This window comes from Podarcis filfolensis (assembly GCF_964270895.1).
Source record: "Podarcis filfolensis genome assembly, chromosome: 15".
NCBI classification, from domain to species: domain Eukaryota; kingdom Metazoa; phylum Chordata; class Lepidosauria; order Squamata; family Lacertidae; genus Podarcis; species Podarcis filfolensis.
The window spans coordinates 11,134,705-11,153,287 of record NC_139618.1 but is presented as its reverse complement, the minus strand read 5'-3'; the positions used below and the strand labels follow the sequence as shown (position 1 = coordinate 11,153,287).

The window sequence follows — 18,583 nt, the reverse complement described above, 5'->3', positions numbered from 1 at the left end:
TGCGTTCATGCCCCCCCCCAAATATAGTTCGGCCCACCATATGGCCTGAGGGACGGTGGACTGGCCCACGGCTGAAAAAGGTTGCTGACCCCTGTTCTTACCTATGCTCAGGTTGTATATATACCTTCTGGAAGAAGGTACAGGGTTATAAAGACTAGGACTAGCCACCTGAGAAACAGTTTCTATCCAAATGTGATTTTGATTTTAAATGCAGTGTAAGGTAGTCTCTGTGGGAGTATATTGTATTTAATTTTGGGGCATCAGAGTTTTTAGGGGGCTAACCAGGTTGGGATAGCTGGGATAGCAGGCTCATTGGTTTTTGAATGTCTGATGTAGATTTTTTCAATTTCGTTGTTCTGTATGGGACAATGATAATAAAGATTATCATATCGTATATGTAAATAACTCCTAAAGATACCATACTCTCCATTGGCCTTCATTCTAAGGAAATCAAACTCTGGAAGAGGGTTTGGAACCCCTGAGGTCTCCCACCACTGGGGAGGCATGTAACACAGAGTTTTAACTTTTTTTTTTACATGTCCTGGGCACCCAGAAAAGAGGCCTTTGAAGATGATCTCAAGGTCAAGAATGGGAAGAGGCCATTCTTCAGGCAACCCAATCTCCAATCTCCCAAAGGCATTAAAAATGTCAAATCCAGCCAGGAACAGGCAAGGAGCCAACACAGATGACGTTGCATGCATCCAGATATGAGGAATCGTGTGTTCCCTTTTCCAGATTATACTGCTAATGCTTCTGTCCATTTGTTGCATTGTGGAACGGAGGCTTTTTGACCGATACTCTGGCATGTCGCGCTAAATGGCAGTTGCACCAGTGGGCATGGTGAGATACAACAAGAGATGACATTGGACAGAGCCCAGAACCAGACTGAAGCTGGTACAGTCGCTTAATCATTGGCAAGATATGGTTCCAATCTCCTGGTCCCAAACAGCAAGTCCCCTGCTACATTTTGAACTTGCTGTAGTCAGTGAATGGCTTTTATTTTTTTTATTTTTTAAGGCTTTGCAAACAACACATTTGGAACAGGCTAATCTGGAGTTTACCAGAGCATGGATAAATATTAGCTCAGAGAAGCTCAGCTCAGAGTTAGCAGGGTTAGGGAATCTGCTGACGAACCACATAGACGCTGTTCAGGCGTTCTGTCTGAAAGGGGATTTCCAAGCACAAGTGGAGAGCAGAGATGGCACTGGGGGGTGTGCCTCACTCCCACCCCAATGTCCCCACATGAGCCAGCCCTGACCCGGCCATGCTCAGCCTTCCTGCATTTAGTAGGAAGGTCTGAAGTGGTCACCTCGATGTGGTCATGCTGTTGCCAACTGCAGAAAAAGTGGCTGGGCTCATGCAGCACATTTAAAGCCCTATAATGCCACTTTAAAACTGTCATGGCGTCACAGAACCACAGCACTGTAGGTTTGGAAGGGATCCCCTTCCACCCGCATCGTCCAGCCTGGACACTGAAGTCCAGCTTGTGGTCCCCTCCTTGCGAGAAGTGAAGTTACAGGGAACCAGGCAGAGGGGCTTCTCAATAGTGGCGCCCGCCCTGTGGAACGCCCTCCCATCAGATGTCAAGAAAATAAAACAATTACTTGACTTTTAGAAGACATCTGAAGGCAGCCCTGTAACGACAAGTTTTTAATGTTTGATGTTTTGCTGTGTTTGATCTTTTAATTTGTTGGAAGCTGCCCAGAGTGGCTGGGGCAACCCAGTCAGATGGGTGGCACATAACATACCCTCCAACATTTCTCTGATGAAAATAGGGATGTCCCATTCCACAATGATAATTGCACTGTTTATACCCCACACGTCTTACTGGGTTGCCCCAGCCACTCTGGGCAGCTTCCAACATATATAAAAACATTAAACATTAAAAAAAACCCTTCCCTTTACAGGAAGGTTATTGGTATGTGGAAGGTGATAGGAAAAGAATTTACTGCTTGAGGGGTGGAATACCAAAGGTCCGCTCCTTTTCCCCATTTGTAGAATTTGGAACTCTGCATGACATAGTGAGAAGCCATGATGCCCCTCTACGCCCCTCCTGCTACACCACTGGCTGGATCCTGGAAAAAGGGCCTGGCCGGAGCCTTGACTGAGAACACTCCACACAGGAACAGGCTGTTGCTGGTCTTACTTTTGTATCCTTAGCCACTGACCTAAGTTAACTGCACCCCCAAAATCCAGGCTACCACCTGAAGAACAACAGACCTTTGCAGTAGTACTGAAGGCCATCAAGGGAGGGGTGAGACAAGCCGTGCTTGGCAGGGATTTCCACTACTTAGGGGTGGCCACAGAAAAGACACCTGCACCTGCCACTTTTCCAACAGCTTGCTTATTTTGTGTTGCTGTTGCAGGTGTAATCGAGACACATATTTTGGGTATTGTTTGGCTTTGTTTTTGTATACAGTTGTACCTTGGAAGTCAAACGTTTTGGCTCCCGAACACCGCAAACCGGGAAGTGAGTGTTCCAGTTTGCAAATGTTCTTTGGAACCTGAACGTCCGACACAGGTTCCGCCGGTTCTGATTGGCTGCAGGAGCTTCCTACAGCCAATTGGAAACTGCGGCTTGGTTTTGGAAGTCGAGCGGACTCCCGAAACAGATTCCATTCGACTTCCGAGGTACGACTGTATCAAAACAACCATCCACTTTGGAAAGCCATTTTATGGCGGGCGGGCCAAGGAAAATGGCACACAAACCATTCTTCAAATCAAATGAATATTCCTGTGTCAACAAGAAATCTGTCCAGGAACCCACCCAGGGCTACATGATCACCCTGACAAGTGTTTCCAAGCAAATTCCAAATTTCCTTAGAAGTTACTGGACGCGGGAGATGTTTGGACTGGCTGGCGTGGAAGAGCAGGCATGTAATTAATACCATGGCAGAGGAAACAGATCTGTATCTTGGAACAGCTGGGCGGTTCGCTTTTTGCAAACTTGGCACATTGAGGGGGAAGCGAGGCAGCCAACTGACTTAGCAATAAAAGAGAGAAGCCCCCCACCCCCCAATGCCATCCGCAGAGGAGCCTGTAACCCAGTAGGCCGTGAATTCTCCTGAATGCACATCTCCCCTTCTAAATTACTCTTCCCTTCTGGAATTTTGCACGCAAGCCAGCCATGTGGTGGACGAGTGTGTGGAGATCCTCATGCACAGTGTGAGGTCTCCTGCTATGGGCGATCGGGTGTCCTCCCTCGACAGTCCTCCACAGCAACCTGCCGTCTGGACAGAGATGCATGAGGGGCTGCCCTTGGAGGCTGCACCTGGTGCATAATACCTGAAGGAGAGTCTCCACCCACATCATTCTGCCCGCACACTGAGGTCCAGCACCGAGGGCCTTCTGGCAGTTCCCTCGCTGCGAGAAGCCAAGTTACAGGGAACCAGGCAGAGGGCCTTCTCAGTAGTGGCACCCGCCCTGTGGCATGCACCCCCACCAGATGTTAAAGAGAAAAAAAAACAACTACCAGACTTTTAGAAGACATCTGAAGGCAGCCCTCTTTAGGGAAGCTTTTAATGTTTAACAGACTACTGTATTTTAATACTTTGTTGGAAGCCGCCCAGAGTGGCTGGGGAAGCCCAGCCAGATGGGTGGGGTATGTATGTATGTATGTATGTATGTATGTATGTATAAATAAATAAATAAATAAATAAATAAATAAAGCAAGCAGCTCCTGGGGTGGTAAATGGGACAGTTCGATGGGACCATCATGCACCACCAGTCCTGAAGGCCCTGCGCCGGCTGCCAATGAGTTACAATTTCCAGAGTGGTCAACTATCAGTCCGCCTTCCAAAGGAACTCTGGGAACTGAAGTCCAGTGAGGGGAATAGAAAGGCTTCCAAACAACTGTCAGCACCCTTGGCAAACTACAGTTCCCAGGATTCTTTGCGGGAGGCCCTGACTGTTTGAAGTGGTGTAATAGTGCTTTAAATGTCCTGTGCAGATGGGCCACTGTAGATTTTTAAGCCCTGTTCCCCACAAAGAGCTACAGTTTCCAACGTGGTTTAAACAATCAAGCCCAGCGAATACTGGGAACTCTAGTTCTGTGAGGGGAAACAGGGAACTCCTAACAACCCTTAGCACACTTATTGTACCACAGAGCTCAGGATTCCTTTGGGGAAATCATGACTGCTTGTGCTATAACAGTGCTCTGGATATAAGGTATGGATGCAAGGTGTTACAAACTACAGCATAAAGCCCGAAATGGCTTAGCGTTGTAGAGTAGGAAGGGACCACAAGGGACAATGAAGCTGGATGTTGGAAGATTCAAGGCAGGTAAAAGAAAGGACTTCTTCATGCAGTGCCTAGTTAAACTGTGGAACTCCCTGCCACAGTGGGAGGCAGTGATGGCCAACAACTTGGGTGGCTTTAAAAGAGGACTGGGCAAATTCTTGGAGGATTTCTAAAGGCAGGAAGGTTGACATGAGTGAAGGTAGTCTTGCAAAAAAGAAAAAAAAGGGTTATGGGTAAGAACATTAAGCCTTCTCTGTACTGCATTGCTTTACGATGTGACTCAACCAATCAAGATTGAGCAGCTCCTTCATCCAGCTGCCTGCAGCATGTTGACCGAGTCTCTCAGAGTAGTCAATGGGGTGCCTTCCAGGGGTTACTGGACTACAACTCCCATCATTCCTGATCACTGGCGTGTTGGCTGGAGCTAATGGGACTTGTAGTCCACCTGGAAAGCATCTCTCTGGCTAAGCCTGTCCTAAAGCAAGAACAGAATTTGGTTTAAATCTGGCTAGCAATCCTGGCTTGATAGGGAGGAACAAATCAGGACATCTGGATCTCCCAAGAAGCTGGTTTGCTTCCTGGGTAGATGCTTTCCAACTCTGGCTTGGGTCAGCCAGAGTGCCAGAGCTGTGCACACCAGCACACAGCTTGAGTTTTCTTAAGTTGGTGTTCTTGGTTTATCGCTACAAGTGAAGGTGGCCAAGAAGTGGCTGCTTCCATATGCAGTAGAAACTTACTTAATTAAGCCCCAGGGCTTGGAAGAGACACAGATCCTACAGAGCAAAACTAAAAAGGAGCACAGTCCTGCGCATGTTTCACATAACTCAGAGGCGATGTGGAGGGCAGCTGGAAACCAAGGAATGAACAAAATCAACCACCATTCCAAGCCTCACTGTTTGTATTTGAGAAGGTTCCAGGCTCTAAGCAATGTCCAAACCACCACACGGTTCACAGGAAGTTAAGCAGGGCGTGCAAGTATGTATTACGGACTACATGAAAACGGTGCGCAGCCATGTGGGAGGCTGGAAAGTCCGATGGCCCACAGGCTAATTTCAAAAAGGCTCTGGAAGCTCTGGCAAGAATGACCTGTCATTTCCCCTTCTGGTTGCTGGGTGGGCGGGAAGAGGGAGGAAGGCAGAGGAAGAAGCAGGGAGAGGAGGAGGGGAAGTGACTGGTAGGGCAGAAGACAGGGAGATCTAGGATAGATTACCGCACTCTGTTATACATGGGGCTGCCTCTGAAGACTGTTTGGATACTTCAGCTGGTGCAGAATTCAGCGGCCAGGTTGCTCAGAGGAAAGACTGTTTGAGCATATAAATCCAATCCTGGCCTGACTGCACTGCCTGCTATTCTGGGCCCAATTCAAAGTACCGGTTTTGACCTCTAAAGCCATAATAATAATAATAATAATAATAATAATAATAATAATAATAGCAGCAATGGGCAGCTTTGCCAATCCCATAAACAAACTCAGTCCCTCCAGCAGCAAAACTTTTGGGGGGAAACTTCCCACCCCAACACAATGGCACAGCCAGCAATATTATATTAAATAATACCGTATCAATCAAATTACAACTCTTCTTAGAATCATAGAACTGTAGAGTTTGGAAGGGATCCTAGTACAGTATCATCTAGTCCAACCTCTTGCAATGCAGGAATATGCAGCTGTCCCATACAGGGATCAAACCTGCAACCTTGGCATTATCAGTACCATTCTCTAGCCAACTGAGCCACCTCAGTTTCCATGCATCCCCTAAGCATAGAAATGCAAGGGGTCCTCATGCTCTACTTGTAGGCAGCCACGTCAACTACAACACGAGTGGCAGGAAGGCTCAGTTGAGCTGTTTAATGGAGATTTACCAATCCACTTGGAGAAGCAACCCTTGTGAAGCAAACTCTCCCCAAGGGTGGGGCTTGTGGAGGGAAGGAGTGGGGCGAGCTGTTGGGGGGGGTGATGCTTGAGGGGGTGAGAGAGGTGCAAAGGAAAGGGGGTTGGTTAGGTGTGGCAAGGGCAAAGGAGTTTTTGGGGTTGATAAGTGAATCGGGTGATAGCCCTTAGTATTATGTACAGGGTGAGTCCTTTAAAAGTGGCCCCGTGGATACAGAGTACACATGTTCCACAGGGCCTCTTTTAAAAGACTCACCCTGTACAGTGGTACCTCGGGTAAAGAACTTAATTCGTTCTGGAGGTCCGTTCTTAACCTGAAACTGTTCTTAACCTGAGGTACCACTTTAGCTAATGGGGCCTCCCGCTACCACTGCACAATTTCTGTTCTCATCCTGAGGTAAAGTTCTTAACCTGAGGTACTATTTCTGGGTTAGCAGAGTCTGTAACCTGAAGCGTCTGTAACCCTAGGTACCACTGTAGTTTCTAAGTGCATCACCATTAATAGTAATAGTAATAGTAATAGTAATAATAACACTGCACTCCCACCTGTTGTTGTCAATATTTTTTTTCTGCACTCCTTTTATATATTTAATTCATTTGTAACTGAAGATCAATAAAACACTAATAATAATAAAAATAATGTCAAAACAATCACAGATGATTTAGCTGAGGTTCCTGCATTGCAGAGGGTTGGACTAGATGACCCTGGTGGTGTCCCTTCCAACTCTTTGGTTCCATGATTATGGCTGAGTTTCTTTACCCAGTTCCAGTCTCCTTCCACAGCCTGCTGGCAATCTGGGACTTTGGAAGCTCTTCGGATATTACCTCTATGTGACCCCCCTCACCCCCCCAATCCCAGTATGTCTTGGCCCTTTGACTCTCTCTTAATGGCCCTGTTTTTCAAGGGGAAGCAAGAACAGGCTGTGCAAAACGATGTTTGTGTCTCTCTCCTTCTTAGCTCGAGAGTCCAGAGTAAACTTATTTGTGGCACAGCTTCTCGGGTCAATATGTGCAAAGTCTTGTGTAAAAGGAGTATTCGGCACAGGTTAAGTGTGGGTTAGAGAGCAGAGGCAGGAAAAGTGGGAGGAGGTCATCGCAAAAGCTGGTCAAATATGTACTTTGCTTTATGCGCCGAAGAACCCCACAAAAAGGCATTTCAAGGCAGAAAGCCGCAACCTTTGGCAGGAGACACACTTGAGCATTGTCAGCAGTCCTGCTGGACACTTGAGGCAGTTTACTGCCACCCTCCATCCCCCAATCAGCCGCCTTGTTTTCCCATTTTAAATGGGATGTCGATATCCTAGCATAGGTCGGAGATAAAAACCGACTCAATTTGTTATTTTTGACCTGCTTTCCTTTCAGGAGACGTACGGAGCAGCTTTCAACACTAAAAATGATAACATATTAAAGTGGAGATAGACAGTTGTCGCAAAAAGAATCCCACACAGGCCATGCATTTAAAAGTCATGGTCTCTCACGAAGAATCTTGGGAACTGCAGTGTGTTAAGGGTGCTGAGAGGGTTTTGGTTTTTTTAGACCCATTCTCCTCTAAGAGCTACGATTTCCAGAGTGGTCAACTGTCACTCTGCCTTCCAAAGGAACTCTGGGAACTGAAGTTCTGTGAGGGGAATAGAGGAGTTTCCAAACAACTTTCAGCACCCTTAGCAAACTACAGTTCCCAGGATTTTTTGCAGGAGGCCCTGACTGTTTAAAGTGGCGTAATAGTGCTTTAAATGTACTGTGCAGATGGGCAACTCTAGGTTTTTAACCCCTGTTTCCCGCAAAGAGCTACAGTTTCCAAAGTGGTTACAACATTCAAGTCCAGGGAATTCTGGGAACTCTAGTTCTGTGAGGGGAATAGGCAACTCCTAGCAACTCTCAACATGCTTATTGTACCACAGAGCTCAGGATTCCTTCGGGGAAATCATGACTGCTTGTGCTATAACAGTGCTTTAGATGTAAGGTATGGATGCTGCCATGGGACGCGGGTGGTGCTGTGGGTTAAACCACAGAGCCTAGGACTTGTCGGTCAGAAGGTCGGCAGTTCGAATCCCAGCAACGGGGTGAGCTCCAGTTGCTCGGTCCCTGCTCCTGCCAACCTAGCAGTTCGAAAGCACCTCAAAGTGCAAGTAGATAAAGAGGTACCGCTTCGGTGGGAAGGTAAACGGCATTTCTGTGCGCTGCTCTGGTTCGCCAGAAGCGGCTTAGTCATGCTGGCCACATGACCCGGAAGCTGTACGCCGGCTCCCTCGGCCAATAAAGCGAGATGAGCACTGCAACCCCAGAGTTGTCCGCGACTGGACCTAATGGTCAGGGGTCCCTTTACCTTTATGGATGCGACCAAAGGCAGTGACCAACCAGTGACTTCCCATCTTAGCCACTTTTGAGGCTGGTGGAAGCTCCTTCTTGCTTGGCAAAGCCCAAGGGCTTGCTGCATCAATGATTTTCTGACTGAGAAGCATGAATAAAATTTGAATGGAAAAGAGGCCAGTAAACAACCCAGCCTAATGCTTCCTCGAGTATTTTGGCTGAAAGAGCTACGCACACTCTTAAAGCAGTAAGAGGTGATGATAAGTTGAATGTCATGGACGGGCTGGACGCAGAGGATTGGTGGGAGGAACCAGCTGGGTAACCCCCAAGGGAAGAAGTCTCAGAGCCTGGGGAGTGGTGGTGGGACAATGACAGGTAGTCAGAGGGAGAAGTCTGGGAAGAGGAGGTGTTGGGAGATGGATAGGTAACAGGGCTTAGTGAGCAGGGAGAGTCTGTGAAAGAGTGAGGTCCAGAATCAGAGGCAGAAGTGGAGGCTGGAGAACAAGAGGGCAAGAAGCAGAGATGAGTCAGGTTGCTGAAGAAGCCAGGGAGTCTCCCCCTCCTGCTACCCTCTCCTGTGGTCTCCGAAGACCAGGAGAGGTATGAAGATGGAGGAGCAAAGACAGGCAAGGCGAATAAGTCTCAGATTTCAAGGGAAGGATCCAGGGGAGGAGGAGACTTAGGGAGCAGTGGGAAGGCAGGGACCTTCAGTCCTCACAAGTGTCTCATTGGAGCAAGTCCTACTGGGAAGAGTTGCTGTGCTCACTAAGCCTGAGCTGTTCAGTTTCTTTGAATAAACAGTTAACTTCACAGACACATTGTGATTTATTGCTGACCTGCTCCCAACTCTCACCTTGACAGAAGACAATACTGAGCTAGATGGACCCAATGGTCTGACGCAGTGGAAGGCTGCTTCCAACAACCCGATGACTAACAGATTTGTTATGGCCGTCGTAATTTAAAGAAGCATTTCCGCCCCACCTCGTGGCTCACAAAGGGCCGTCCGAGGATTCAGGCAGATTTCACCGTACGCAATAGTTCCTCCCGGAGAAGAGCAACAGTAGAAGCTAAAACATTAAGTGATATAAACTCCTTGGAATTTCAGATCTTGGTAGCTAATGAGTCACTTGTTTTGGAGAGATGCATTTGTGGCAGGCAAGCGCAATGAGGCTGTCAGAATATTATGACATCTCTGCACATCAGACAGACGCGTCGAGTGGCTAACATTTTACAACTACGTTTTCCTTGGGTCCATTGAACTTAATGAACATGATGAACGTAGCTCCATTAATTTCAATGGGTCTACTCTCGAGGCAACATCCGCACCATTCATTTAAAGCATTATGATACCGCTTTAAACAGGCACCCTGGGGACTTTTGCTTGTTACGGGGGCTGAGATTTATTAGGAGACCCTTGTTTCTCTCAGAGTCCTACAATTCTCAACCATCAATCCGTCTTTTGGGAGTTGCAGCTCTGGGAAGGAAACACAGAGCTCCTGACACCTGTCAGCACCCTCAACAAACTACACCTCCCAGAATTCTTTGGAGGGAGCCCTGACCGTTTAAAGTGGAATACGAGTGTTTTAAATATATAGTGCAGATGGGCCATCGTCCCTATTTTCATCGGAGAAATTTGGAAGGGTACGCAAGCCCCGTGGGGGAGAGCTGAACCCCAAAGCAGGAGAGCTTTAGTAATGGAGGCTGCACCCAGACACCACACGTTTCATTACATGGTGTGGATGTAACCAGATAAGTAAAAATGGGAGAGGAAAAGGCACAATAAAGGACAACAGGGAGAGGAAGAATACTGACGGGAGGGGGGGGGTTCAAAATGTAATCGCTGCAATATCTCCTCATCTGCCACCTCACTTTTTATTGTGCAAATTCTCCGAATTCCAAGCCAGGATAAACCAAAGTCGACAGCCTGGATTATACAGATTAAGGAATTGCACTTGCTGGGTTTTGCTTCTGCTAGTTGGGGAGGGGGGTGAGAAAGAACTCCCAGAATACTCAAGCCTTTGCTCCGCTGGAAGCTGTGTCCTCATGGTCTCCAGCATTTTCCCCACAGCGAAAGGGGCTAGCAAAAGACAGAAAGCTATTATAGAATTGTAGAGTTGGAAGAAGGGACCCTGAGGGTCATCTAGTCCAACCCCCAGCAATGCAGGAATTGCAACTAGAGCATCCTTCTGCTTATAAACCTCCAAGGAAGGAAGAGTCCAGCACCTCTTGTGGGAGGCTGTTCCACTGTCAAAACAGCTCTTACCCTCAGAAAATTCTTACTGATGTTTAGTCAAAAATCTTCTTTCTTGGAACTTAAAGCCACTGGTTCGAGTCCTACCCTCCAGATTAGGAGAAAACAAGCTTTCTCCATCTTCCATGTGATGGCCCTTCAGATATTTGAAGATGGCGCTCCTATTTCCTCTTTTCCAGGCTAAACATACCCAGGGCGGCTCCTTCAACCATTCCTCATATGGCTTAGTTTCCAGACCCTTGATCATCTTGGTCGCCCTCCTCTGCACACGTTTCACCTTGTCAACATCGTTCTTAAAACTGTGATGCCCAGAAATGGACTCAGTACTCTAGGTGTGTTCTGACCAAGGCAGAACAGAGTGGGATTATGACTTCTCTTGATCTAGATTCTAGACACTGTACTTCTGTTGATTCAGCCTAGGATAGCATTAACCAATGCATTAGCAGTCATGGATTCCCACAAATAATCATGGGAACTGCAGTTTGTATAAGGTGGTGAGAGTTGTGAGTTGACCCCTCAAAGAGTTACAATTCCCAGAGTGGTTTAACAATCAATTCCTCTTCCCAGGGAATCCTGAGAACTGGAGCTTTGTGAGGGGAATGGTGGTCCCCTAACAACACCCTTTACAAACTACAGTTCCCAGGACTCTTTTGGGGGTTAAGGAGTACTTTAAATTCATAGTGCAGAAGGTACTAAGTTGCAAAGGTGCTGTGGAATAGTGTAACTTGCCTGTAACTTTAAAAAAACGCGTTGGATTTATAGTTAAGAGTTTTGCTATTCCCTACTGACTTACTTCATGGGAAGCGGGTGGTGCTGTGGGTTAAACCACGGAGCCTAGGACTTGCCGATCAGAAGGTCGGCGGTTCGAATCCCCGCGATGGGGTGAGCTCCTGTTGCTCAGTCCCTGCTCCTGCCAACCTAGCAGTTTGAAAGCACGTCAAAGTGCAAGTAGATAAATAGGTACCGCTCTAGCGGGAAGGTAAACGGCGTTTCCGTGCACTGCTCTGGTTCGCCAGAAGCTGCTTAGTCATGCCGGCCACATGACCCGGAAGCTGTACGCCGGCTCCCTCGGGCAGTAAAGCGAGGTGAGTGCCGCAACCCCAGAGTCGGCCACAACTGGACCTAATGGTCAGGGGTCCCTTTGCCTTTACTGACTTACTTCAACACAACTTCTCAACTAAGAATGGGGAGATTGTGGCTTCGAGTGAGAAACATTAAAAAATGGAGACAGGGTTTAGGAGATATTTTTTTAAAAATAAAATAAAAAGGATCCTTTCTTTGTTTGCCCCAACAGTCACCACTTTCTCTGCCTCTGGAATGCCAAATGGGAAGGAGAGAAAGTAGCTGATTATAGCTTGGTGTGGGCAGGACTTACTACTTGGGCGACATAGTTGCCAATCTCCATTCTGCAAAAATGAATTTCCACATCTTAATCCTGCTTATTTGCAAATATGCAGACTGAGCAGGATGAAGGTGGTGACCTATTTTTAGGGGAGGAGCTCTAGCAAGAGATCAGGATCTGGGGTTCAGGTTAACAGAGTGCTCCTAAGCATGTGCAAAGTACCTTTCGTTCAACAAGGATGCATCTTTACCTAACAGGAGCCAATTTGTGCTTCTGGTGTGTTTAAACTCAACAAATCTCACTGTAGGCAAAAACCTGTAACAACAACAACAACAACAACAACAACAATAATAATAATAATTATTATTTATTACCCGCCCTTTACCCTAAGGCAACAGGGCGGGTCACAACAATTTAAAATATATCATTAAAAACAGTTTAAAACAAATTACAATCACAAGAATTGGGTGGCTCCTAAAAATATACAGTGGTACCTCAGGTTGCATATGCTTCAGGTTACAGACACCGCTAACCCAGAAATAGTGCTTCAGGTTAAGAACTTTGCTTCAGGATGAGAACAGAAATTGTGCTCCAGCAGCGCAGCAGCAGCAGGAAGCCCCATTAGCTAAAGTGGTGCTTCAGGTTAAGAACAGTTTCAGGTTAAGAACGGACCTCCGGAACGAATTAAGTACTTAACCCGAGGTACCACTGTACATCTCGAGTGTCAAGGTGCAGGGCATGAGAAGGCCATTCACCCAGCAGCTTCCAGAAATTAACCCGCACAATCTCAGTGTGCGATCACACAAGTACGGGACACAGGTGTGCTCTGTTTGGATGTTACCATAGAAGGCAATTGTAGCGCAAGTGGTTGAGAGTCAGCATGGCATTGCCAAGGCTGGGCTATGGACAGAGTCATAGAATTGTAGAGTTGGAAGGGACCACAAGGGCAGCATTTGAAATTAGCTGAGCGCAGGGCACGTTTTGAGAAGGGCAACTGGCCTTTTTTGCGAGGCAGTAGAGGTGTTTGGTTGCCAGGTTTGGCACCTAACATCTCCATCTGGCTGGCGGGCGGGTATGGCTGTGATGCCGCTCCAGTAAGCTGGCCTGCGGGGCAGTGCAGCAGCAAGAGACACACGCATCTTTTGTTGCCACAGTGCCCTGCGGATCCCCTGGCTCACAAAGCACCAAAAGAGGCACACCTTCTGGTGCTGTGCAAGCCAGGTGATTCGCACACATGCATATCTTTTGCTGCTGCGCTGCCCCACAAACCATTTGCTTCGTAATTTGGTTGTTTTTTTAAAAAAATGCAGGTAGACGTATCGCTGTGATGACCATATCCTAGCTTTAAGGTGTCACCTGGCTCCTAGATTTTATATCTCAGTTTCTAACCCTGCACAAGGGTCATCTACTCCAACCCCCTGCAATGCAGGCACGTTTGGCCCAATGTGGGGCTCGAACCCATGGCCCCAAGTTTAAGAGTCTTACGCTCTACCAACTGAGAAGCCCAAGGTGGGGCAGAATCAAGGAAGCAGGAACCGTGAGACAAGTCACTAGTCAGGACTGGAATCCAAGTGATCAAGACAGAACAAACGAAGATCAAAGAACAACAAAGGATCCAGAAACACACTCAGGAAGATCTTGATGCTCAAGTAGTGCTCAAGTGAAACAGGAAGTCCCCCTTTGCACTCCTTCCTCTCCAAGAGAATCCAATGGCCAGTCTGGGTGGGCGGAGTCAATCTAGGGCCAGAAGCCGCTGCCTGCAATTCAGTGGCTGGTCACATGGGGCAGATACACGCGGATCCTGCAACTCTCTTCCATAATAGCACCCACACTGTCCAACAAGGGCAGGCCAACACCAGATGTTCAAAGCACACTCAGTACACATTTGAAGGAAATGTTTTCCCCCCAAAGTACCCTGGGAGCTGCAGCTTGTTGAGGAATTACATCTTTGGGAGGGGAAACTGCAGTTCCCAGGATTCTTTGGGGATGCTTCAAATGTATGGTAATGTAAAGGGACCCCTGACCATTAGGTCCAGTCCGCAGACAGCTTCCGGGTCATGTGGCCAGCATGACTAAGTCGCTTCTGGTGAACCAGAGCAGCACACGGAAGCGCCGTTTACATTCCCGCTGGAGTGGTACCTATTTATCTACTTGCACTTTGACGTGCTTTTGAACTGCTAGGTTGGCAGGAGCAGGGACCGGGCAACAGGAGCTCACCCCGTCGTGGGGATTCGAACCGCCGACCTTCTGATCGGCAAGTCCAAGGCTCTTGGTTTAACCCACAGCGCCACCCGCATCCCTTAAGTATGGTATGACCCATTATTGTCTTACTCAGCCACAGTGTCTCACCGCGGGACTTGGAACATTTCTTAAGGCCAAACGACACGTGCACATGCTTATTCAACACACACACTTGCCAATTCAGCAATAAATTGGGAGTAGTATATTGGGGTGGGGTGGGGGGAGCAAATGGCAGCATCTGATACCAGGAGTGAATAGTCAGAGGAAAAGCACCTTAAAGTAGTCGGGAGTGATGGTGAGACAAGGTAGGAATTAAGGGGCAAGCTTTGCAGCCATCTTGGCTGTCAGTCCTGGAAGACCTGCTCCCTGCCTTGCAGGTCTTTCTTTTCCCACCTGGCCTGGGAGGGGAGGACCTGGACTGACTCCAACTACAGAAGCTGAGGTTGCTGAACGGACTCTTGGGCTGAGGTGTTGTTTGTCAGCTGTTGTTGTTGTTTGTTTCGCTGTTGTTGCTGGGTTTTTTTGCATCTATAGTTGTGATTTGTATGGAAACTGTCTAGTTAGGTTGTGTATTTTTTAAAAAAATGTTTTGTTTATTGTTTATGACTACTTTTACATTGCAGTTATCTCTTTTCTTTCATGCTGTAAGCTGCTTTGAACTGTGGAAAGGTGGCACACAAATAAAATTATGTATGCATGTATGTTCCTGTTTCCATACTTCTCTGTTGAAAGTTAACATGTGCCCCAATCCAGAATTATGTTCAAACAAGGGAGCATGCACTCCCAGATGTGGGGAACCCTTCACCCTCCAGATGTTGCTGAACCACATCTCCCATCAGGCCTAGCAAGGATGGCCAATGGCCAGGGATGATGGGAGTTGTAGTTCAGCAGCATTTGGAGAGCCAAGGGTTCTGCTTGCCTGCCTTAACCCAAAAGGATTGTGGCAAGGATGAAAGAGTCTGGATTGAAGAAATGTAAGGGAATACCTCCCCCAAAACAAAACAACTCAAAAGATTGCTAGTCAGTCTAAAGAGTAGAATTTGTCCCCCGATGTCAAAATATGAACCCATTAAGGATTAGCGCCTTCCAACAATCAGGGTTATCATGGTATAAAAATTTCCTAGGAGCTTGCAAACGAGTTGTGAACTCTGTACTACTTATCCTTAATCAGTAATAATACTTAATATGTATGCTTCTTAAAAAACAAGAAAACAAAGGAGAACATTCAGAAAGGATGAAACACACCCACCCGCCAACAAACTGAAATGGTACGTCCCAAAATACTACTGGCCAATTTATGCATCCAGCAGAATCCAAGTGGCAAAGCAGCAGTTCCTGGCCGTACCACATCAGACTGCAGGTGGGTTTGTTTTGTGTTTTCCATTTTGGAGGGAGAGGGAATCTCCCTGCACAGAGAGAAGTAGCATGTCAGGCAAAAGCTGAAAGCTGAAAGCTTTTGCCTTTTATGAAAAATGAAGGCATATATATATATGGAACAGGCAAACCTCCATGGAAGTGGTGTAGCCCAGGAAGTGTTTAAACACTCGTTTTTGCTCACTGAACTTTCGGCAAGAGGTCCAATGCTGCTGAGAGCATCACTGGCAGTGGGGAGACTGGTACATGACTCCTGTCGTGTAAATAACTGGCCATTTTGTGGCAGGTGGTATCAATTCTTCACAAAGAGGCTGGTCATGCCATATGAATCCAACTCTTTTTTTTTTAATGGAAGCTTTTCCAGGATTTCTGCAATGTGTTAATCACAGATACAATAGAACTTTGTGCTCCGGTGTAAACCCCACATTTTAAGACAAGAAGGAATTAAAGGTTATCGGTGACATCTGAAAAGCCTTTGGGATTCCTCCCAAAAGTGCCACAATTAACAATGCAACAAAAGGGAATCGTCTCCATCCATTGGGGAGCGGGCGGGCGGGGTGGGGGGTGGGGAGAAAGAACGGAACTAAATGTTTAAAAAAAAATTGTGTTGCATTTTAACTGCAAACAAGTTGAAATGTAAACAAGCTGTAAACAAGGCAAAGACAGATAACGTTACACAGCAAACAATGTCAACTGCCAAGCCACAAATCGGGGAAATTTCAAAGCAATGAAGTTTAAACTTGAGATAAGGGATAGTAATCAAATTAAATGGCAAACATGCCCATTCATTCAGCCACATTATTAAGGTGGGATGGGCGGGGTGGGGGTAGAGAAACATGCCCTTCTCCTTCATTTTCAATCTGCAATTCAATTTAAAAACAAATACACACACACACACAATTTATTAGCGGTTTCCCCTGGGCCCCAGGAGTGCTTGGTTATTAGAACTGGTTTCTGAAGTGGATTCCAAGCAGCAATGCAAAAACACTTAATTGCAAACCAAGAGTGGAGTTTAGGAATTATTTCTCTTAACCCCCATCTCTGCTCTGTCTGCAATAGGTGGGGGGGCGGGCGGAGGCAGCACTCAACCCTCTATTTACAATATATTTGCAATTCAAATTGTCTCCATCCAAGAAGCACTGGTATTGAGTGTGTGTGGTGAGGAAGGGGGGGCGGGTGGCTATTCACTTTACTTCTCGGTAAACATAATAATACAGTCTTAAAAACAACAACAACAGCAACTCGATATATTCACGGATCGGGAACCTTTGACTTCATTTCTCCCCCGCCTTCCTTTTCCAAAAAGACAGGAAGAAAGAAAAATATGAACAACATGATGTTGCAGGAAACCCACGAAAGTCGCCTCTTGCATACTTAGCAATAAACGTACCTTTTTGACTAAACGCTACATGGTCTTAACTGCTAGCACAATTCTGTGCACAGAAAATAAAAACACACATACACACCAATACGGCCCTCCTCTGTCCCCTCCCCCCCCTTCACGGCTGCTCTTTGTTGTTCTGACCGAGTCCTTAGTTTTTCTTTTTGGGGGGCGGGGAACCCCCCCCGCCACTTAACCCTCGGTTTATTCACTTTTTATAAAACACACACCGCCGCCTAAACTTAGCAATGCACGCAAAGAAAACCCCTGCCGGCAGCTGTTTAAATCCATCAGCATCTTTTAAAGCAGATTTGGGGGTTTTTCCTTAAAAAAAAAGACTATATGGGGGGAGGGGAAGAAGGGGGCGTGTTTGTGCAGAAACTCGCAAAAAATAAAAATAAAACGAAAATAAAACGAAAAGCTCTCACTGGACCGGCGAAACCATTTAAGGATAGCAATAGGAAAAGAAGTGGGGGTGGTCGGGTGGGGGTGACCCATTAACCCTAACCCTCCCCACAACCTTGATTCCTGTATGGGAATTAGTCAAGCCCCTGCCGGCCCCCCCCCCTTTACAGCAGTGCTTCGTCTCGTTGGCCTCTTGTTAAAGCTGGCAAGGCTGCTGAGCAACACCCCCCCCCGTGAAAAAGGGGGTCCCCCGTTACCTGGTCTTGGAGGAGAGAAAAGCTAGCTTGATCAGCCCGTAGGTAAACAACTGGATTCTCTCCTTGGCGACACTAGCTACTTTTAGTCGGTGCTCTAAAATGTGCAATTCCATCTTTTCCTCTTTTTCATTTGTAGTTCATCAGTTTTGGTAGCCTCTTGTTTGTTGCCTGGGAGGTTTCGGGGGGTGGGGAGGAGCAGGAGGAGGAGGAGGAGGAGGATGGGGGGGTGTCTTCCTCTTTGTCCGAAAGGGGTATTTTCCCACCCTCTTCCTTTTACGTCTCCAACGCAGGCAGAGAGTGGAGGAGGAGGAGGAGGAAAATAATGACTTTGAAAAAGGGATGGAAGAAGAAGAAGATATTATTTGTCATGGAATTAACAAGGCGGTGGGTTGCAGGGGTGGGGGGAGAGGGAAGATTTTGCTAACTAAAGAAGAAGTGGCGCTGATGGAGGGAGAGAAAAGAAAGAAGCAAAGCCAACAAAACAAAAAAAAAGAAAGAAAGGAAAAAGAGGAGGGGAGAAAAGAACAGCTGAAGCTGGAAGGAGAGGGGAGAGCTTCAGAGCGCAGAAAAAGCGGCTGCTGTTTCAATGTAACAAACAACTTGCCAGTCAAACGGGCCCGCAAGTGGGCATGCGCAGGAGCGCGGAGCATTCTGGGAGGTGTAGTCCAGAGGGCGGAGCACGGATCAGGAGTTGGGGTTTTTTTGCCTTGTTTGTTTTTTAAGGACTCCCCTCGCACCCCCTCCGCGAGGTGCTTCCAAAATAAAAGAGTCCTTGGCGAGGCGTCCGGGTGCCTTGCAAAAAGAGACAATTCTTTCAGCTGATCTTATTGCCTTTTATGCGTTTCAAATGATACCACGATTTAGAATGGAATGTTGTTGTTGTTGTTGTTGTTCT

General features: G+C 47.1%; 1 protein-coding gene across 1 annotated transcript in view; it reads right to left on the bottom strand.

Moving 5' to 3' along the window:
• The window catches only part of CASTOR2 (cytosolic arginine sensor for mTORC1 subunit 2), a 49,291-nt gene extending 30,999 nt beyond the window's left edge, over positions 1 to 18,292 (bottom strand). Inside the window, exon 1 of the mRNA XM_083587977.1 lies at positions 17,689 to 18,292. Within this exon, the coding sequence (XP_083444103.1) occupies positions 17,689 to 17,801 (113 nt within the window). The 5' untranslated portion in view covers positions 17,802 to 18,292. The remainder of the gene's footprint in view (positions 1 to 17,688) is intronic.
• Positions 18,293 to 18,583: the final 291 nt, after the last annotated feature.